The sequence below is a fragment of the Haliotis rufescens genome, unplaced genomic scaffold (assembly GCF_023055435.1).
Source record: "Haliotis rufescens isolate VD_foot unplaced genomic scaffold, xgHalRufe1.0.p SCAF_15, whole genome shotgun sequence".
NCBI lineage: Eukaryota > Metazoa > Mollusca > Gastropoda > Lepetellida > Haliotidae > Haliotis > Haliotis rufescens.
In genome coordinates this window covers 31,623,246-31,638,808 of record NW_025963835.1, presented here as the reverse complement: position 1 = coordinate 31,638,808, position 15,563 = coordinate 31,623,246, and the positions used below count along the sequence as shown (strand labels likewise).

At 37.7% G+C, this 15,563-nt stretch overlaps 1 protein-coding gene across 1 annotated transcript; it reads left to right on the top strand.

The window, feature by feature from the left end:
* Window positions 1-44: 44 nt before the first annotated feature.
* On the top strand, window positions 45-12,653 carry LOC124132029. The gene is made up of 4 exons (XM_048396473.1): window positions 45-415; window positions 1,086-1,176; window positions 10,069-10,266; window positions 10,568-12,653. The coding sequence occupies exons 1-4, from the start codon at window positions 107-109 to the stop codon at window positions 11,026-11,028; spliced, it is 1,059 nt and encodes a 352-aa protein (XP_048252430.1). The 5' UTR covers window positions 45-106; the 3' UTR covers window positions 11,029-12,653.
* The last annotated feature ends 2,910 nt before the right edge of the window (window positions 12,654-15,563 follow it).

Below are 15,563 nucleotides of genomic sequence, written 5' to 3'. Positions count from 1 at the left end.
AAACGTCTGTCTAACAGAATATGTACAGATGCGACGCACGGAACTATAGCAGTACAAAGGAAGCCGTGTGACTAGTACATGTGACAATCAACTGAAATCCTTGAAGATGGTGCCGATAATATTATATTTTATAGTAACTTGTATTTGTCCAGTTCAACTACTTTGCTTCAATGAAGCAGGTATCATAGCAGATAACCGTTATTTGGAAAACAACTTATTTGGCATCATTAAGAGGAGAGTGTCCTCTGCACGTGAGTGTGCCGTTGAATGCCATGCCCATCTTGGTTGTTTCTCATTCGGATTCGAACCTGTACTTCACACTTGCCACCTTAACAAGAAAGACAGTTCAACAGCACCAACCGACCTTGTTGCGAAACCACAATGGAAACACAGTGATATTTCTCTCTGGCCGAAGGTATGTATGCATATGTGTTCAGGGAGATATTGCCGGAACCGTACAATGGACACTGTTGTTTTCGGCTAACGATGCATATTGTTTAAACATGTATTTGTGGGGGCATGGATGGACCGGTCGTCTAAGGCGCCGCAATGCGTTGTGCAGAGTTGCGTCACTTGGGAACGCCGGAAACCTATGATTGTTGGTTAACAATACAATGTAGAGGAGCCGAGGTGACCTGAAGTAGAATCGCTGCATATGTATTTCAGATCATGACAATAGCTGTGTCTTTATTAAGTTGACCCGTGAAGATTTCGGGGTAGAATAGGTCTTCTGCAACCCATACTTGCCGTCAAAGGCGACTATGCTTGTCGTCAGAGGCGACTAACGGGATCGGGTGGTCAGGCTCGCTGACTTGGTTGATGAATGTCATTGTATCCCAATTGCTCATGATATCAAACACTCAATATTTACAGACCGCCATCATATACCAGTAATATTGCTGAGGGCGGCGTTAAGCAACAAACAAACAAAAAACATTTGTTCTATATATTAAGTGCACCACACCTTTTCCAAAAAGCTGTATCCACGTGCACTCTTGCTTATATAGGCGGTGGGCATTTTAAAACATAACATTAACCATGGGAATGAAGATAACTGTTACGACTGATATTTTGTTTATTCCAAGGAGCTGATGGGTCCGTGCGCAGATCACACGTGTCCTCCAGGGACGCGATGCAGTGTGCATCGTGTGACACAGGCGCCGCTGTGTTTGGAAGGTAGGACTTGGTTCTTAATGACATCATTGGTGTTCATTTACCCAGAGACGGATTCTGACAATCATAAAAAGAATTTACCATCTGCGTTCAAAGAGACGTCAGTTTACAATAGCTCTTCACTGATTCGGGGACTCCCGTTTGGGGTCCGGGTTAGAACTGATTTCATGGGATCTCTGTTGGTTGTTAACGGCGACTTAATGAATCGTGTGACATGCATCGATAGCGTGCCATTGTACCACGGCGGCGTAAGTTGTTGCTGATTGTTATGGTGGCCAAGAGGGGACATCGCTTTCTCGCTTTATCGCTCTATCGCTTTCTCGCGGTTAAGCAATATCCCCTCTTGACCACTATACTATAGGGGCCGCATGTGATATCTGCTGCAATTGGGAGGGAATGTTGAACTTTTCTCACTGTTTACTTAAAACATAATATAACTGTACAGACGTAGGTGATTTTAAAACAATCCACAGAGTTTTGCGTAAAATGTAATTGATTGATTTACGGCCCTATTCAGTTGTATATGACCATCACGCCAAAAGCGCATGGCAGAGCAGATATTCGGCTTCAATTCCAAATTTAATGACCGAAAAAAATAATTCTTTGGAACGTTCCAAACAATGGCTGATAAAACTGACAATTATTTGTCAATATATGATCTCTTTTTTTATCAGTTTTAAGATTGATGGAGGAATATTGGTGAATGGGTAGGTGGGTGGGGGTATTATGGACAAAATGAAAATATGAACAGTGACTATTCTGTTGTAGTCTTTGAATCTTGCTTATTTACCACATTACAGGAAAATAAACACGCGTGTATATACAAGCTAAACGAGAGAAAAAAATGTATGTATTTGTAACATATTCATCTACTACAAGATGTCAAAAATTCTAATTATAAAAGGCAAAATAGCGGGGAGAATTTTAGGAATGGATCACCAAATATCCGTCAAAACCGTTTTAATGTACGGCATAAAGGGAAATATCGCTTTCTCACTCTATCACTTTATTGCTTTCTTTCTCTATTGCTTTCTCGCTCTATCACTTTCTCGCTCTATCTCTTTCTTGCTCTATCGCTTTCTCACTAAATGGCTTTCTCGCTCTATTGCTTTGTCACCGCGCTATTGCTTTCTCGCTCTATCACTTTCTCTAATAACCATAGTCATATGAAAGAATCAGGTGTTCTTTAACTTCTTTTGAATAGTATGTACTGTAAATCTGGAAATTAACGTTAGAGTTAATTATAAATGTAAAAAAATGAGAGTAGACTTAATTGATTAAACTTTGCAATTATGTCTCAGAAATGACTGTTGATAAGACGGCCTCACTGCAAACTTTGAATAACGGAAATACCAAATTGAATATAAAACCAATCAACTATCCATTTCCACATTACGGTTACTGAGAACAATATGTCATCCAAAAACTAGAAATTACATAATGGACATCCGGTAGTATTAACGTTGCTTGGGTGAGGACTTCAACTTTGATGACATCTACTCTGCAAACAGAATAAACATTGATATAACCTGAGTGTTGTTTTTAGGAAAACACGTCTGCACTGCTAAATTATGTTTAAGTAGATAGTGAAAAATTTCAACATTCCATCCATATGCATAATTTGAAATTTGACTGGAAAAATCTCAACTCTCTTTTATGATTAAAACCCACCTCAGCCACTGAGGTCAGGTTTTGCAATTCATTAATGTTGTTTTACGTATATGCTTTTTATCGTATAGAAACACATAACACATGCGACCCATATAGCGGCCAAGAGGGAATATTGCTACACCGCGACAAAGCGATAGAGTGAGAAAGCGATAAAGTGAGAAAGCAAGAAAGTGATAGAGCGAGAAAGTAATAGAGCGAAAAAGCGAAGAAGCGATGTCCCCCCTCGGCCACCATAGATTGATGTGTCTCGCACCATAGCACCAATGTATGTTAAACATGTATACACGTTGGAAGATTTTGGTGATTGTGACAACTTAAAGTGTAAATGAATTGCACGTATTTTCGCATAAGTTGATTTACGACTTCTTCTTTTCTAAACCTGATAACGCATTTATTTTTTGTCTTTTGTGAATGGTCGGTAGGTATTGAACAAAAATATACTACTCAAATATAGTTAAGAGTCATGATACGCCGTAAAAGGCGACCATGCCTGTCGTAAGAGGCGACTAATGGGATCGGGTGGTCAGGCTCGCTGACTTGCTTGATGCATATCATCGTATCCCTATTGCATGGATCGATGCTCATGATGTCAAAACACCGGATTGTCTGGTCCACACTCGATTATTTACATACCACCGCCATTAAGCTGGAATATTGCTGAGTGCGGCGTAAAAAAACAACCAACCAAACAACCTTTGTCTTTTGGATACACGGCAAAATCCATAACAAGAAATTATATAACACGTTTACTATTTGTATTGTTAGGGATGTTTCAAAATTAAACATATGTATTTCATTGAGTGATTATTGTATATCGTCACATCAACAATCATCCAACTGTTCGTGTCGATTGTTCCTCAAGATCATGTCTCACATTTAACCTAGATAAGTAATCATGGGCGTCCTGTTATCTCGCAGATTGTTTTCTTCATTGGTGTCACTTTATTATAAAGTCACACATTAAAATCTTACTTCCCTAAGCATGGTCAAATGTGTTTAAATGCTTGCAAGTAAACAGATTAACATGTATTTACGATATGTGAAAAGAGCTTGATCTCATGGCATGTGTCAAGGTTATCCTTGTGCTGTACTATGAGGCGTAGTTCAGATGAAATATTATTAGATAATCATAAACTTTTCCTAAAGACTAGATTTAAATCTCACAGGTGATGTATGAATCGGAATAGTAGTTAGAAATGGATATGCAGATCATATAACTGTGATTGACACTGAAATAGACCGTGTTATGTGGGTAAAGAACTCAGGATCTCCATTTGGCTTGTCTCATGATCTCTACATAGGAGTTGTGTATGTGCCCCCTGAGTTATTCAAGTATTCATATGAAGATATATTTCAGGACTTTGACAACAGTGTCGTGAATATGCTTTGTGAAAGTGACTTAGTTATGCTGATTGGTTTCTTTACTATTTGATAGTGATTCATTAGCACCAACTCATAATATACTATTGGATAGTGATTCATAAACACGTCATGATATAGTCGGAATCGTACAATCGACTCTGCTTTATGCAGAAATTTCTATTGGATAGTGACAGGATTTTGTGGCTTTATTTAATGCCGGAACAAGACTTCTTTGAGATTATTGCACATTTGACAATCACATTGTTCATGGCCCAGATACAGATGTTGATATGATGAGACAAACTTGATCCCGGGTCAGTGTATGTATGCTAAGAGAAAGATCCAACATGGAAACACAAATGCATACAACTGTTGATTTAAGCTGGCTGATATTTTTTAAATAATTGTAATTTATTTATTTGTAATGGAAGAATTGGACAAGATAAGAAAGTGTATAAGGTAACATGTTGGGACACCAGTGTGAATGATTATGTTGTTTCTTCTGATAAGTGTTTACCTTTTACTACAAGTTTTGCTGGCGAATGCATACATATTGTCGTAACTGCTTTCGGGTGTCAAGTGCGACCCTACTACAGTTACTAAATATATTGCTGTTCCTGGTCATCATGGTTAATTACGCCATGACTTTGCCCCTCGCCTTGTCCGCAGCGGTTCGGCTCCGTCAAGGAATGATTGGTCTAACGACGCTTACTCCAAGTTGTCTCTATCAGCATTCATACTCACATAATAAAGAAACGCAACACCAGCTTTATACTCACATAGTTTTACTTACTCTCAACCCATCTATCAATACAGGACAGGATCAGACTGGCCAGACTCGTCACTAAATGGGGAAAACTTAGAACGATCGGGATTCGACTCGATCGATTTCAAACCGCGCTCTCCTCTCCTAATGTTAAAGTATAATTTTATAGTGTTCGGGCCTGGCCTGTCTTTGTCACATGTCACAATACTTCATTTTGATTCGTTAAAAGTTAGATCTGACCATGAACTCATGTGTGTCGTAATCGGAAAAATACAGAAACCTACGTGCCAGATTGCTCATCTCTCTATTGATTGTGACTCGCTCCGGATGCTCCAAATGACATATATCTTGCATCTCTCTGCTTGATTCAGTAACTAATGGACGATTACCTGGAACCAGTCCAATGATAAATATGAACTGTCAAGAATACACTTGTGATAAATGTGAAATGTCTTTTATCTATTGATTCCTTACGAACTAAAAGTTCTCTGTCACAAACTATATCTAATGCAACTCCTCACTGCAGCTATAACAGTTTTATTTGTTACCATTTTCTTATGTTTTTTAGATGCATATTTAACCTTATAACAATATTTATTAGTATACGAAATCTATTTTATCATTGACAGTGCTTATAAATATACACAGTTATACCTGAACACAATAGTATTGTATGACCGTAAATGTAACACATCAACACCACAGAATAATTTGCCACGATTATCTGCCGAAAAGGGGGTAAAAGTCAACCTAGAGGTGAAAATTATGTGAAAAGATCACTGAAACTGAGAGATGACATCAGGCGTTCGCGATAAGGTTAAAATGTACTTTTCGCTAAAAAATGTAATGTCCGTTATTTTCATCATAATCATGTAATTAGCAAGTTTTATTAGCCATATGTTGACAACAACTCATTTTTCCAGCGAATTTTTTTAAGATTCCCGTCTAGATCTGGTCTTGTTTTTATTTTATTGAGTGAGTGAGTTGGGTTAGTTTGAACAGTATTCCAGTTAATTCACGGCGTGTCAGTTTAATGTGGAGGAAAGCCCGAAGTGGTGCAGATTTGTTACGTTTACTTATGGAATCTTAGAAGGGACATGTCGCATTGTCACACTGTCGCCCTAACAAAAACAAGCAAAAAGTGTCAAAATAAACGACAGCCCAACAATGCAACAAAGTTATATTTTGGCCATTTGTCGCATTGTTGTGCTTTAAGTAATCTTTTTTATTTTACCGAAAGGCGACAATGCAACATTATGCAAAATGCAAAATTATGTCGCATGCTGGATATCATGCTCAAAGTGCATATTATTCCGGTCTATACAACCCAAGCTGCCTTTGATGTAGGGTAACTGTAGGTATATGTTTAGTAGTGGCATTGCCAATATATTGCCACCATACAGCGATGAAGCGAAAATAATAAAACCATTCACCATATTCAATCAGTAGAACAATGCACGCTAAGTATACACAATATCTGGTATACAAATTAATGAGTTTGGTAGTAGCTGTAATTGCGGAGTCGAGCCACACCAGGTAAACAATGACAGTCTTTGCCAAACTACAACGTAAACAACTGACATGTCGAGGATCATTATTCATCAGAACAATATCGATTTAGTTGTTTGTGATGTTAAACTTGTCATCGGTATAAAACTATTACCATTTGGTTACTAGGGACACATGTGTTTTGTTGATAGGCAACCAACTCCCTACACGCCAGTGGAACACTTGAGTTGTATTGATAACCACTCAATCCAAATACTTAAGTTGAGAAACCATGAGAATCTGAATCGAGTGATTTCTCCAACGTAAATTGGTTTGTGGTTGTTGCCTTTGCACAACATTCACGTTCAAAATGGCACGTCCACATGCACGTTATCATATTGATTCTATTGTTAACACATATAATTCCATTTTTCCCGCTTTTACATGTCTTGAACGTTACCCAAACACAGGCACCCAATAATCTTTCCTATCTTGTCAATAATTGACTTTCAACGACTGAAGCATGAAGACCCGTGGGAGAATAAGTCTTCAGCAACCAATGCCTGTCTGGTCCAGATTCGATTATTTGCAGACCATCTTCATATAGCTGCATTTAACAACAAACAAAAAAACATGAATAAGTGATCAGCTGAGTAAATGAATCAATCTAATGTTACCTTTTGAGCTCCTTGTTCACATCACAAGCATGGCAAAGGCTGTAATGTTTGTATGTTGTTTACTGCCTCATTCAGCAATATCCCAGCTATATGGCGGCGGTCTGTAAATATTCGAGTCTGGACCAGACAATCCAGTGATTGATATCATGAGCATCGATCCACGCAATCAGGATGGATGACATGTATCAACCAAGTCAGCCAACCTGACCACCCGATCCCGTTAGTCGCCTTTTACGACAAGCATAGTCACCTTTTACGGCAAGCATGGTTTGCTGAAGACCTATTCTTCTCCGGAATCTTCACGGGTTTATAATCAGGAACAGGGTGTCACACAATGCAGAATTTTTACGGCTCTTTTTTTAAAAATAGCATGTCAAAGGTTTTATTTGATCCAGTAGATGGATCACTTTTTTGTGGATGATTTAAACATTTCTTGTCGTGGTAGAAATATGCATACCATAGAGAGACAGTTACAAATCTGTCTCAAAATTCACAAGAGGTCCCTTGAAAATTGGTTTATTAAAAAACAAATGGTACACATATCTGCTGAAAATAGAAGCCGAATAAGGACCCTAACCTATTTTTGATTGGCACCACTAAAGTGGTACAGGAGGCCAAGTTCTTGGGACTTATTTTCGGTAGCCATCTTACTTTGTTACGGCTTATAAAATACCTTAAAGGGCAAGTTCACACGGAAATGAACCAATTTTTCTCGTACTTTTTCCACATTAAAAGTGTTAACATAGAAGTGTCATAGACAAAAATATAAAAACATCATATTTAATTAACATATTTTTTGCATTAAACGATTTATATTTTTCACATTTACTAAGTGTTCTATTTCCATAACAAAAACACCATGGCTTATGCCCCTTGCAATATGACGTCATTGGTGCCAATTGATAAACATTATGACGTCATCATGTTTTGTTAGAGCCGCTTCACGTGGTGTAGGTACAGTTTTGTGATTTTAGCGTCTCAGATGCCAGCCAGAATTGTGTTATACTGAGTCACCACTGCGCCGGAGTGTGTCGTAGACCATGTTGTTTTACATAAAAACTGGTCCTTGATATCTTTTGCGTTGAGAATAGACAGGGACCCAGTTGAATTAGCACCAATTACGTCATAATCTAAGGGGGATAACTCAGGCCTGTTTTGCTCGTAAAACGAAGGCCTCATAACGGCATATCATTTTAACACTATTGTGAGCTTCCTACTTTCACTGTGAGAAAAAATGAGTGTATATTTTCAAACACAGATACTAACTAATTCTAAAATTGCGTTTTGTTTAGAAAAAGAAAGAAAGTGATTTTTGCGTGTACACTTCCCCTTTAAAGCCAAATATCTGAAGAGACTTGGTTTATTGAAACTAGTCTAATTCAAAGTGGGAAAGGGATCAGACAACCCTCTTATACTTGTACTGATCAGTGATCCGTTCTAAACTTGACTCCACGGTGGAGCTTGTAAAAGTAATTTACAAAAACTAGATACTATCCATCATCAGGGTCTGAGAGGCCTTTAGAACTTCTCCCATTCAAAGTCTACATGTGAAAGCAGATGAGCAGTCCCTTAACCAACGCTGTCTGAAATTGTCCATACATTTCATCACTAAATTATATACGTATCAGTTAAATCCAGGTTTTGGGTGCAACTCTTATTCGACCACTTGGAATAAGAATTAAATCTGTCGTTTCCGCTGCCAAAATTAACCTTTAAGATATAGCTCCCATTCAACTTTTGTCATCCAACTTAAGAAACTTCGGGATGGTGGCGCATTTGTGGGTGCCACTGTCATTGGATCCATAACAATTTCTTTACGATTGCCATATATCAGCTCAATATTCACAGCAGAAGCAAACGCCATTTTAACAGCACTTAAATATATCCATAACCAATCCATACATAAACAATCCATTATTTTTTCAGATTCCCTGTCGTGCCTTCAGGCTGTTGAAACTATTTCATATAAACATCCACTTCGAATCCAGATTTTTTAATTATTTAAGGAGTTTGCTACTGGCAAATATGACATCGTCTTTTGTTGGTTACCCAGCAATGTTGGAATCATTGGTTGCCTAATGACCGATGCTGCTGCAACAGGAGCACTCAACAAATCTGAGCGTCCACTTCTGATCATATACACTGATTATAAACCCGTGATTAAATCTCACATCCGAGATCTAGCAAAAGAAGTCGGACACCCAAGTAGGTATTAATAAATTACATGAAATTTAACAATATATCGGTGAAACCTACTCCGGTTGTCAGTCAATATATGAAGGGGCATTTTACAACGATGTCATATTGGCCATACCAGATATACACGTGAGTGAGTTAATGAGTTAAAATTAAAAAAAGTGGATGCTTGCTGTGAATGGTGACTTTGCTTGGCGTAAGAGGCGACTGACGGGATCGAGTGGTCAGGCTCACTCACATAGGTGATGTATGTAATCGTATCCCAACTGCGTAGATCGATGCCCATGATGCCTATCACTGAATTATCTTGTCCAGACTCGACTTTCATACAGACAGCCGTCATATAGCTGGGATATTGCTGAATGAGGCGTTAAACAACAAACAAACATTACAGCCTTTGCCATGCTTGTGATGTGAACAAGGAGCTCCATAGATAACATTGGACTGATTCATTTACTCAGCTGATCACTTATTCATGTTTGTTTGTTTGTTGTTAAATGCCGCACTCGGCGATATTCAAGCCTGTCACTGAATTATCTTGTCCAGACTCGACTTTTTACAGACCGCCGTCATTTCGCTGGAATATTGCTGAGTGCGGCAATACACAACTACAAAAAATAAAACAAATATCATTCCTTCTACTATGTCAATCAATAAATCTAACTGTCGAGATTTGAAACGCATGCATGTGCGCACCAAAACCCCCACATTTAAGAGAATGTTTCTACTACACAGCTGATGTCTATAAACCGGATGTATGTTCCGAAGACCCTATTCCAAACGCAACCTGTAGTTCTGAGTCCAAGATGGCAGGGAGTATCAGATCTTGTACCTGTCACAGCAACTACAGAGATGTACCGCTGGACGTCGTCAGTGTCAACAACACCTGCCTGGTCAATGGCAGCTGGACTCCACCCTTGATTAACTGCACAGGTAAACCTTAATCATTATGTAAATCATCGTGGCTTTGTTTAGTCAGCAACTATTTGTTTTGTTTTGTGGTGTAATCATGGACACTTGTTAGCCGAAGTGCAGTGATTCAGCATCCCTTCATTGCCAAAACCTGCTGGTCGTAAGAAAGAAACCCGAATCAGATCCTAGTAAATTACTTAATATGTAAGCAGTCTTGGCTTGCACAGTTGAACATCAGTTTAAAGCAACGTTAATTAAACGATCACGTTTTTCGTGACTTTCACTATTAATTATTATCATGTCTAAATCATTTCATTTCCAGGTCCATACATCAGACTGACCACGCCTAGTATCAGCACATACACCTTCCAACAGATATCTGCCAGCAACCTACACACAATAACAGGCGGCACCTCTACCATGGTGTTTCTGGTCAAGGCGTGCCACGATGCCAACTTTGCTCTACACACAAGTCCTAACAACTACACCACTGATGTGTATGAAGTGGGCTTTGGTGGGTATGCGAACACGAAATCCTTTATTCGTGAATGCATTCAGTGCAGTATCATGGATTCCCATATTGAATCATCTATTGTATCATGTAACGAGTACAGACCATTTTGGCTCAGCTGGAAGAATGGCGTCATCTCTGCGGGAAGAGGACCGGTTGCTGGGACCCAGAAATTCTTGCAATGGACGCCAACTCAAGCCATTGTGATAAATCACGTTAGTATCAGTACCTTTCGTAATAATCCTGGTACGTGGCTCTTCCGAGGGCAGTAAAATACTCACCAATGAAGAACCTCATGACTGCGCTTTTTGTCACCCTTCAACCCCGTGTTATCATTTACTTGTTCCCTATCCTTACTCTCGATATGCAGCCTTTTATACCCCGAAATATACAGACACTATGATCAAATCCCACCGTTGACAAAATATATATAGTGTTGTCTGCTGGCATTAATGATACTGGCTACAACAGGGGAACTACACTGAAGGACATTTCGCATGGAACCAGGAACAACGGTAATTGGAGGCAGGGTGAAGAAAACTGAATTGACCTTCGGCCTCAATCACTCCGCCCGAGCACGAGAGAGAAGACAAACTATAGATAGAGGGGTGGCCTGGGCCAAGATGATTGTAGGGTGTTTCAAAAAGGTTCACCTACAATTTCCCCTTTGTTGACTGGGTCCATAAAATTTCTGGGAGCTCCCTGGGAGCTCTAGATTTTGGGGACTTCCCAGAATCTACGCCCCTTTCCCAGAATCTACCCCCAGGGGGTATAATCTGGGAGTTCCCAGAATCTACCCCGGTGTATAATCTGGGAGCTCATCCCAGAATCTACCCTGGGTTATAGCTATAATCTAGGAGCTCCAAGAATCTACTGCAGCCCTGTTTGATTGAAACATTTAAACATTATTTCATGAATGTCCTTGTAGTTTTCTTTTGGGGGATGCATCTAACTCAGTCTTGATCTCTCCTGGTCAATTTCCGTAACAACATTGTCATCTCATGTCTCTAATTAGTTTTAAAACATTCATATCCCAGAATCTACCCCCAGGGGATATAATCTGGGAGTTCCCAAAATGGTGTAGATAATACCAGTAATGAATTGTTATCGAATTCAAATATTCAAAATGTTGTTTTATACATGCAAAGAAAAAATAAATATTGTTTAAACTAACAAAAAAATATCTTACAAATCACATTGACTGTAACTCATTGTAGTCATCATCAATTTGTAAGTTTAAAGTTGGTGTTGAGAATTGTGTGAGGAAATGTCTTACACTTATGTTATTGAATAAGCTTTAATATGCTTTGTGAATAGACCTACCTACTTTTGATTGCATGTAAAATCATTTTGAAACCAACTTGTGTCTGTAAGTACCTTTGTTTGGGGAGGCATGTATCACAGTATAAAGAATATATTCTGACTATAGAAAACCATCATTAAAACCATCTAATTATTTGTCCATTTACATTCTATTTCTTCTAAATATAGTCAGATGGGTGTAATAAATTTCACGAAGCAATTGTCATTGTTTTAGTCAGAGTTTTTATATTATTATCAATAACAAATAGAGAAAACTAACATAAAATATGAGAGCAATTTATTCTGAAAACCAATATCCATTGATTCCTTGAATTATTTAATGTCGCTGGACATTTATTACAACGTCAAAGTGTTCATGGAGGTTGGTCAGATACACAGCACCAATGGACAGTTTCTCAAGTGTGAATGATGCTGGGTAGCATAGCCATTTCAGCTCCTTTCCATAATGCGTATAGACAACAATGTCAGTTTGCAGAAGAGAAGCAGTGGCCATAATCTCTGCATCCGACTGCATAGACCTCTTGTATACACGGGCGGTCGGGTAGCCTAGTGGTAAAAGCGTTCGCTCGTCACGCCGAAGACCCGGGTTCGATTCCCGACATGGGTACAATGTGTGAAGCCCATTTCTTGTGTCCCCCGCCGTGATATTGCTGGAATATTGCTAAAACCGGCTTAAAACCATACTCACTCACTCACTCACTTCAACCTGGTATAATAGCCCGTTACATCAATGTAAAAACGACATCTCACAAGATGATCTTTTGCATCTGCTTTCTAAATGTGATAATGTGTATGTTAACATCAGAGTTGATTTCAACTCTAGGACTGGCACACTACCTGATTTTGTTGAAGATGATATCCTTGAATTCTTGGAAGAGTGTGAGTATTACATAACTTTAACATAAAACGATTTTCGGTAGGTTCTGCTATAAACAGGTTTGGTAAATGTTTGTCAGATATGTGCAGTATTCTTAACATTTATATTATGAATGGAAGATGTGAATCAGACCGCATCGTCAGTGGTATGATAGTTGTTGTGTTTTTAATAAAAAAAAAGAAAGATGTAGATGTTTACATATATTTCGAAGGAAAAAAGATTTGGTTTCATAAGAAAATTATCAGTGCATCCGGAATCAGTATAACGAAACATGTAGAAAAAAGAAAGTTTAATATTATAAAATGAAACAGGAACTTCTTGAGAAAAGCGTTCATAATTCAAAAGTCTTTTGGTCAACTCTTAAAAAGCTCCTAATATTCATAATGATATTGGTATTGAAAATTGGTATGATCAGTTTAAAAAGTTATTTATAGCTCATGATGACAGTGATGATGACTTTCTTTCTGGATTTGAAGATGACAGTAAAACATATGATGATATCCACTTATAACGAGACATCGATTACGAGTGATGACATAGGAGAATGACAAACTTATTTCAGATTTTTTAAACATTCTACAGATATCCTTGTACCATTGTGAGGCATTGTGTTATCAAGCATTTTTAGCAAAGTATTCATATATATTAATAACAAAAGGTTAATATTCTGGGCTGATGCTTCGGAAAAGATTAATGAGTCTCAGTCTGGTTTCAGGCAAGGATACTCGACAACTGATAATATATTGTTGTTGCAAACAATATTACAAAGGTACCTAGCAAAGAAGGGTTGTAAATTATACGCATATTTGTAGATTTCTCAAAAGTTTTTAATTCTGTTAGCAGAAATAAATTATGGTCACGTTTCAAAGCACATGGTATTCGCAGTAAAAATGGAAAGTTAATGTGCTGTGTATCAGAACGTAAAGCTTTATGTGCGAAATAACAGTACTGTGTCTGACACATTTGAAAACAAAATTGACGTTAAGTAAGGGTGCATTTTAAGTTCGTTTTTGTTCTCCTTCTGTATCAATGAATTAGCTCAACAAATTCTGCAGAACTGTTCTGATGGCATCCAACTTCATCCGGGCACTATAAAGTTATTTATTTGTCTGCTGGTGATATAGTTATGTTTTCAAGCACAATACCTGGACTACAAAAGCAAATTAATCAGCTGGAATGTTATTGCACAGAATGGAATTTATCTGTCAACAAGAATAAAAAAGTTATTGTTTTTAAAACTGGTGGTACACTAGCTAGAAGAGAGAAATGGTTTTATCAAGGACATTCATTAGATGTTGTATCGTTTTATAAGAACTTAGGTTTATATTTTACAAATAGATTGTCATGGAAGATGCATGCTTACCAAGCTGTTGTACAAGCTAAGATGCTAATTGGAATTCTTCAACATATGAAAGTTCTTGGAAATATCGTCTAAGCTTATGGTCTATGGAGAATGTTGATGTTATAACATGTTATTACCCTATGATCAACAAAGACACACTGACAGGATACGAATATACCAGATCATTTCACTCAGACCCTGAAAGATATGTACATTCAAAATTGGCATTTTTACTTATTAGTATCAAAGAAACTATCAAGTTATTCTGTCTTTAAAAACAGCTTCTGTGGTGAGCAATACTTATTAGATGTGACACTAAAAACATTTCGAATTGCACTTGCATGATTCAGATGTGGTTCAAACGCACTCTTTATCGAGACGGGAAGATATATGGTGAGCATGAGAGAACACACAATTTTTGTGAATTAAACACTGTAGAAAGTGAATACCATTTCTTTCTTCTTTGTCAGTTGTATGCCGAATTCAGAAAACAGTTCATCGGTAAATATTATATCCATTATCCAAGTCTACAGAAATTTCCTGCATTAATGTCAAGTAAGAATGAAGTAATAACGAAAAAGCTGTCAATGTACATATTGCATGCTATGAAGCTAAGAAGCTCCAAATGTATTACCTTAGAAATGTATATACACTTCATAACATTAACTATAGAGAAATGGATATACAAAGACTCACATATAGAGGTAGTTTTATCTTATACTTACCTTGGAATATTGTTTACAAGGACTTTGAGTTGGAATGAATATCTAGAATCTACATCTGTTAAAGCTAAGAAAGTGTTGATGTCAATCCTACAAAGTTTGTTAAAATATGATAATCTGCCCTGTAATTTATACTTTCAGATTTTTATACAAAGATAATGCCAATGTTACTTCATGGATCAGAAATATGGGGTTATAGAAAATATGAGTGTATAGAAAAAGTTCATCTTTATGCGTGTAAACGTGTAATTGGGGTTCGATCGTCCACCCCAAATGGTATTGTACTTGGAGTATGTGGCAGATATCCGTTGTTTATATTTTCGCTTAAGCGCTGTATAAATTATTGGTTAAAACAAACGAGTCTTTCATCCATGCGATACCCAGTAAAAGCCTATAAAATGCTGTTCTATCTGGATCAAAATGCCAGTCACTCACGCAATAAAAATAATTCGGCAACAAATATCAAAATCACCAAATCACCCAAATATTAATTTGTTTTGCATACTCATGTCAACCCTAAATATTACTTTATTACAAAATATT